The sequence below is a fragment of the Octopus bimaculoides genome, chromosome 1 (assembly GCF_001194135.2).
Source record: "Octopus bimaculoides isolate UCB-OBI-ISO-001 chromosome 1, ASM119413v2, whole genome shotgun sequence".
Classification (NCBI taxonomy): domain Eukaryota; kingdom Metazoa; phylum Mollusca; class Cephalopoda; order Octopoda; family Octopodidae; genus Octopus; species Octopus bimaculoides.
Window position 1 is genome coordinate 117,673,379 of NC_068981.1, and position 7,821 is coordinate 117,681,199.

Consider the following 7,821-nt stretch of genomic DNA (forward strand, 5'->3'; position numbering starts at 1 on the left):
ACACACACACACACACACACACACACACACACACACACACACACACACACACACACACACAAATAAACAAGTAAACACAAAATGTAAAATAAAACATGTATAATTTTAAGAAAAGAGAAAATTAGCTAGAAAAGGAGACTGTATATACCTGTTAGCAGATGCACTGAATAAGTCGCCAGTTTGCTCTTGTGAAACAGCAACAAGTGCACTGTTGATATACAACTTCATTTTCTCGCCTGAGTATGACGCAGAAACGTGCAGCCATTGGTAAGGCAAATAAGATCGATCTGACATCAATACTGTCGACTCCTTTGATCGGTCTGTTTTGAGAGCAAAGTACACACGAGCATCTTCTTCCATGCCAGGTTCGTTCGTACGTATTCCAATCGACCAACCATTGGTGTGTTGGTTTTGATGGCACAAGTCAAACAGACCTAGAAATGTACATAAAATACAAGATTTGTATATATACCTATATTTCTTTATACATACGTACTTATACATATATATGTCTGTGTGTGTGTGTGTAAAGTATATAGCATGTCTATACATTATATATATATATATATATATTATGTATATATACATATATATAATATACATAATATATGAACATTATATAATATATATCTTATATAATATACAATATTTAATATATAAATGAAATACATATAATATATATACATGCATACATTATATGCATATAATTATATATAAATATATATGTGTGTATATAAGCATGTGTATGTGTGTGTGTGTGTTTGTATATGAGAGAGAGTGAAAGAGAGACACAGTGAGACAAAGAGAGAGAGAGATTGTATGTATAAATAAATGCAAACCTATAATCATCGTTAACTACAATAACGTACTTCCTTACATGTTAGGAATATCAGTTCATACTAAGTGTGTAACCGAATTTATCTTGTCAATAGCAACCTCTACAAGACAATACAACTATCATCCTCCCACACCTTTTTTAGCCTTTGTATTCTATGTATATATGTCCCTTGCTTTCCATTATATACTATGTATACTTACCATTTTTTCTCCATCATTTGAAGCCCAATACACCCATCATGACTACCCACCGGATACTGGTACACCAGGCATATGCATCTAAAATCCAGGAATGGGGAACCATGCCATACGCATTCTTATAATCGTTCCACGCCATGCCTAGGTTAGTAAGTCTTTTCTTGCAGTCATTCAGTACCATTCTGTCTATCAGAAGTTGGTTTTTTGTCCCCCTGTTTTTCCTTCTGCACCCCTTCTGTTCCAGTGGCAGTTATCATTCATTTCCAGGGAGTTATACACATAATTAACTATAATTTCTGTCATCAGCTTCCATATCAGGGGCATGCAGATGATAGGCCGGTAATTATCCACTGCACTGCATTTACTGGAATCCTTTTGGCAAAGAATTGTTTTACCTGTGGTCACCACTTTGGGAATTGCGCCCCGTTGTTGATCATTTTATCCATTTTGATGGTTATTCTTCGGTGTAGTGCTGGGAAATTTTTCAACCAATATCCTTGTACCCTACTCGGGCCTGGGCATTTCCAGTTTGGAAACTTTGTTGTCTGTTCGGTCACCATTTCAGTCGTTATTCTAATATTGCTCTGTTTCACTTCATATTTTTCCGACCTTAATTCATTCAACCGTTTAGCATTTTTGTTATGCTTTCGTCCATTATCCACATGTTACTCCCAAACCTCCTTCTTTCTTCAGCTTCCGGTCTCTCACTGCCGTTAACCTTTCCATTTAGCTGTTGATAAACCGTTTTCTGGTTTTGTTGGAACAATCTGTTGATATTATATTGTTCAATTCTTTGGTCATATCTTTCTATAAAACACCAGCGTGGAACTTCCATCAACCTCAATGCCCGACTGATCGAAACCTGTGAGCATCTAATGACACTCTGGGTGCCAGACGCCTTGCCTCGGTCTGTGCTCCTTCCAGAACTGTAGCTCAGTCAAAGAGATGAGTTGCGGATAAATGAGTTTGAAAAGCTGTGACCATACCTTTTTATCGCCAAGGAAGCGCTGAAGATGTCCTAACCTCAGCGCATGTCTGAGCAACATCAGCCACAGTATCACCAGTTCTCTATTCAGTGGATGTTCATAACAAATGAAGCACCTGACCAATGGAACGCTCCTCTTCTACAGAAAGCGAAAATGCATGCGCTCCAGTTTCGTGAGACGTAATAACTGCTTCGTTTATTGGTACAAACCTCGAAATTTAGAGGAGAACGTTTGTCAATTCAATCGACCTAGTACTTGGGTGTTATTTGCTTCTATTGACTCCCAACCCGAGCATGATAAAATCTACGTTGATCTCGACTTTTCAGCATTACTTGATCGATGAAATAAATGAACCATGGACACACACAGGTATACACACATACATTTATATATGTACGTACACATATATACATTATATGTATGTGTGCGCATATATAGGGAGAGAGGATGGGGACGAGAGGTGAAAGACAAGTGGTTGCACTTATGAAGCCCCAGAAGTGAATGGAATTAAAATAGAAATAAATGAGAAAATCAAATTTTTGAATCAGTACTATAGCAGACATGGCCGTCTCCCCGCAATCACAGCCAATAACACCACCACAGCAACAATACCAACAACATTGGCAGAAATACAGGCAGTAACTCTTGGAATGTTATAAAAACAAGCATGAGAATCGATACATGATTGCTACGATTAGAAATAGAAATCAAATCACTTTCCTCTTAATGCAGAGTACATCAATCAATGTAGTCCTTGATAAATGTCGGAAAGACAAAAAAGAAGTTTTTCTGCACAGAATCATATTTTATCTGGAGCTAAACAATAACAGTGAAAACCTTATAACACACAAGTTTAGCAAAATATCTAAATATTTATGGGTTGAGTCTCTGTTAATAAATGATTATCTAAAAAATGTCATCTAAAAATGTGTTAATCTTTATTCGTTTCCTGTCAAATTACTATCTCATTGTTAATTGATCCCTAAAACGCCTCACCTAAACGATGGCAGATATTATGTACTGCCTTTCTATGAAAACATCTCAGTGTTTTTTTCGAAATCTCCTGTTGTCAACTTCGCATTCCTCCATCTTCATCTGAATCACAAAACTCAGCGTGTATCTCTGTGCAGTGTTTAACATTTTTTTAAAGAGCAACGGAAACTCTTTTAGGCTACATCCTACCGTCTTAGATATAAATGCCAAATTAGATAACGTGCTCTTGGGTGCAGTTTGTCTCATCTAATATAGCTGGCAGGTTATAACTTCAATACTGCGCTTTTCTTTCGGTTTAGGGAATGTGAAATGAAATATTGTTCATTGCAAGTACAAACACACGCTTGTACGAAATACAAATGAATGCGATCACGATACATTCATGCCTTTATCAGCGAAGGAAATAATGACAATATGTGAAATTATTCAAGAAAAAATAAACTGGAGTCAATTTATTTCAAATAATGCAGATTGTGTTACAGCAGTTGTATGTGATAATAGCAATAATTGTAATGAGTTTAATATCTCGCATTCCCTCCACCTTCATTCGTTCGTTTCTATATTAAACATAATTGGAAGAGGCTGTACAAAGACCACCAGCATTGATAGCTTAAACGTTGTCATTGACGTAGTAACTCGTCAGTTATGCTTCACAATCTTCCGGCAACGATTAACCTCTTTATTGATTTCGTTATCCCTTCTGTATTACCCATCCTACCTTCTCATAATATTTCATCAGTTTAGCTTGTCTTTTTACTTCATGCACGTATAAACGTGCACATGCGCGCGAGCACAACGCACACATCCAGACAGAGGTACACTCACACTCATATATATGTTTGTGTAATATGTTGTATATGTGTGCATGTGTGTGTATGTGTAATATGTGTGTATGTGTGTATGTTTGTATGTACATGTGTATGTGTGGGTGTGTATCCCACCCAATAATACTTAAGAAGTGTAATTTAAGATGTGTAATTAAGGATAAAATTTGGATTATGATTTTCAGAGAGAAACAATTGCAGATTGTCGTACCTTTTGTACGTGTAATTTCGTTCATCACGTTATCTGTCACCAGAATCAGTTTTACTACAACTTACCACAATATCAACTGAGCAATATAGAGGGTGCCAACACAGTTAACATAACAATAAACTGTGGCGCCAAAGAACCGCTAGATTATTTGACAAAATGCCTTGCAGTATCTTAATATGATATCAAAATAGTGTTTTGTCATTTATGGGTTCAAGAAAGAAGTATGGGACGTGTACTGACCTACAAAGTTGTAGCTTTGAAGGAATAAAAGAAATCTATAGAAATTACATAAAATATAGATATAAAATATTTCTGTATTTAAAAAGAAGAAACATATCTTTGCAATAAAATTTTCTATTCGTTAAAAGAAAAGATCACTCTTCGACAAAAATGATAATAGTTTGAAACATTAACGTGTTGGCCTTTCTCACTGCTAACTTTGAATTAATTCAACTTACTAAAAACAATCCTGTAGTCTTCTTTCTCAATTATACATCATTAATTACAGAAACTAAGAAACCGAAAATACAGGTTTTATTTTGCACTTCCTAAATAAATACACATTCGTTTAAAGCTAATATAAAAATTCTAACCCGTCCATATTGTAACATTATTACAACTTTATAACATTTTATAAAATTGGAATTCTCAATTAAAAACTGCTTTCAAGATTTCTTGTAGAAATTGGAATAATTTAGGGATGGCGAATTTATGCTTGATGTGTTGGAAATTCCTGCGTTTCTGTGAATTTTAGTTAAACGTTTTACGAATACGATTTTTCTCATAACATGATATTCCAAAGAGATTTTTCCATAAAAACTCACTGTGTCATTAAGGATACACCTATCATAGGTTTGCAACCACTGATATAGTCTATTTAATCCGATATGGATTCTATACACCGAACCAGTGCAATGAGACTTAGCAGATATATTGCATAATACAAACCGAGATACGCGTCTAAACCAAGCAACGTATGTAATGCAGAAACCAAGATGTACTACACAAAGGAAATCGTAAAAAGTTGATTAAGCAAGCGCGGGTAAAAGCATAAGCATTAGGAAAGAAAATTATTCTTGCCCTAAATATATGTGTGTGTGTGTGTGTGTGTGTGTGTGTGTGTGTGTGTGTGTGTGTGTGTGCCTGTATATGTATATAGATAGATAGATAGATAGATAGATAGATAGATAGATAGATAGATAGATAGATACTTTATTTTGGGGTTAACAAGACAATCATTGGTTTCATCCCAAGAGAACAATTATCAAGCCTACCACATGAGGCGTTGGTACTCGATGTAGAACTACAGGATGTTTGTGAGATGTTCCTTAATGATGTTATTTTTATTCTGGTTGAAAACAATTGACCCTATGTTTGAGAAGCAGCTATAATTAACTTAAACCAAATTTCTATTGAAGATCTTTTGTCCAATACGGTACGGACACGTAAAGAGAGAGGTGCAAGCAACCCCTATATAAGGTGACACATTACAGGTATGGTCAGCAAATGCAGAGGATGGGGTAGCAAATCAGGATTGTTTATTACTGAAAAACTAAATATCATAACATAAGTGAAACGTTTTAATCATTAAAGAGGAAACCTTCGCCCCTGCATACACACGCAACAATGCATTCAAGGTTAATTGCAGTCTTCATTTCAATCAATATTCCTTGATTGTACAAGTTTCATAATATCGTATTCCTCAATATTACTATTGCTAATTCCATCGAGAAGTACTCTGCATTCAATATGTTTAATATTTATTTCTATAAAGATTGCCGGCCACTAATTTGCATTGAAATCATTGTTTATCACTATTCGCATTCATTGAAATTAACGTTCCTTGCACGACGTTCATTCTGTTCACTGTCCAATCTAGCCACTTTTCATTCCATTCAACATTTATTGTACTTGATACTCTTTACCAGTGTTGATTTCATTGATCATTGCAACGGATGTATTTTCCATACAACCTCATTTCTCTCAATGTTCATTACATTTAGTGGTCATTGCAATCAATGATCATTACTTACGACGTTCCTTGCTTTAAATCATCATTACAGTCAGTGTTCACTACATTCAATGTGTGTTTCAACCTCAGCTTCTTTCACTGAATATCCATTGGACTGAATGTTCACTGCACTCAATGCAATTGCATTCATTTTCATTAAATTCCTTGTTTATTTTTATGTAATTCCTGCCTCATTTTATTTAATACATCCGTTCGCTACACCTCTTGTGCAGCTGCTTATCACCTCCTTCTTCACGAGCCACTTCTGTCTCATACTGATATTTAGCATCAACCATACTTCTACCCCTGTTTATCAGTAACTACTCACATCTTTAGCCCTATCTCTTACCAGGTATCAGTCTCCTCTTACACTGTTATGGAATTACCTATACTTGTCTCTCCCACTGATACACTACCTACAGTTTCCTTTAAACTCACTTTCTTGTACTTTGAAAGTAGGCTCTGGCATCCATCACTGCCATCTTTGTCTCACTTTTCAGCTATTCTCACGCATCTTCATATACTGCGAGGTAGCCATGCATCTCCTCTATCATAATTTAGCCATCAAATTGTGGCTTAAACCACCTCTTTATTTCTGGAATACATACCCTCTCAATCTAGGCAGCCTTTTCTTTGTCATGCATGCTACTTGATGACCTCACTTAGCTATTGTCCTGAAATAGCCCTCAGTAGACTCTATAAATCGGTTGGCGTTAGGAAAGTCATCCTGCGGTAGAAACTATTCCAACGTTAACATTGTAGCCCGACGCAGCTCTACGGCTCGACATGTCCTGCCAAACCGTTCAACCAATGCCAACATCGAAAATGGACGTTAGATGATGATGATATACCAAATCAAAATGTTCATCTATCTAACTATTAGAAAATTGATCAAAATATAAAACTCATTTCACAATATAGAAAAATAAACAAATAAATACTGAGAGAAACATGATACCGGAAAAATACATAGAAAACTAAATTAAACTATAATTTGTTTTTTGTTTTTTTTTTGTTATTAATAATCAATATTTTCTTTCACAGATATTGTTAGATGAGAGCAATAGTGAATGTACTGATTATGCTTTGATTGTGTACATGATAATTGTTTTATATACTCATGCTTGTCTGAGATATTAATCACCACCTAATTATATTTCATTACAATTTAACGGTCACTATCAGCTTGTAACGATTTTATTGAGTTAATTAAATGTTGCCATATTTAAATTCAATGTTCTTATTCATAAAAGTATAACTACCAGAATGACCAACTCACTGACCAACTAACTAAACATAAGATTCTTTGAAATAGCATAACACTCTTGTACATATTACACATTTACATAGGGAAATTTACATCACTGCTTCAGCAATTTCAATGGAGGTTATGCTTTGTTGATGAGATCTGATTAAGGTCATTTCGTCTTCCGAAAGTGTTGAGAAAAAGAAACGGATTGACATTGATAAAATTTCATTTTCGAACTAGTTCGATGATTGCTCCGACAGTGAATATACTATCACTAAGTTGACTACTGTCATAATGCGAATAGACAGAGGACTCCAACTATTTTTATTCTCACTTTGGACTTTTTTTGCTGTCAATTCTGTTCTTTAATACTCATTTATATTCTTTACTTTCCTTCACCTGTGGGATTGTCATCAACATATTATTCGGGTATTTATTCTGTTGCTGATTTGACAACAATATAGTCATACTCATACACTCTCTCATGCATATATATATATATATATATATAT

At 35.0% G+C, this 7,821-nt stretch overlaps 1 protein-coding gene across 1 annotated transcript in view; it reads right to left on the bottom strand.

Annotated features, from left to right (window-relative positions):
• Window positions 1-7,821, bottom strand: part of LOC106882841 (pappalysin-1) — a 160,480-nt gene that overhangs the window by 92,719 nt on the left and 59,940 nt on the right. The window contains exon 2 of the mRNA XM_052969768.1: window positions 149-434. Coding sequence (XP_052825728.1) covers window positions 149-434 — 286 coding nt within the window. The remainder of the gene's footprint in view (window positions 1-148; window positions 435-7,821) is intronic.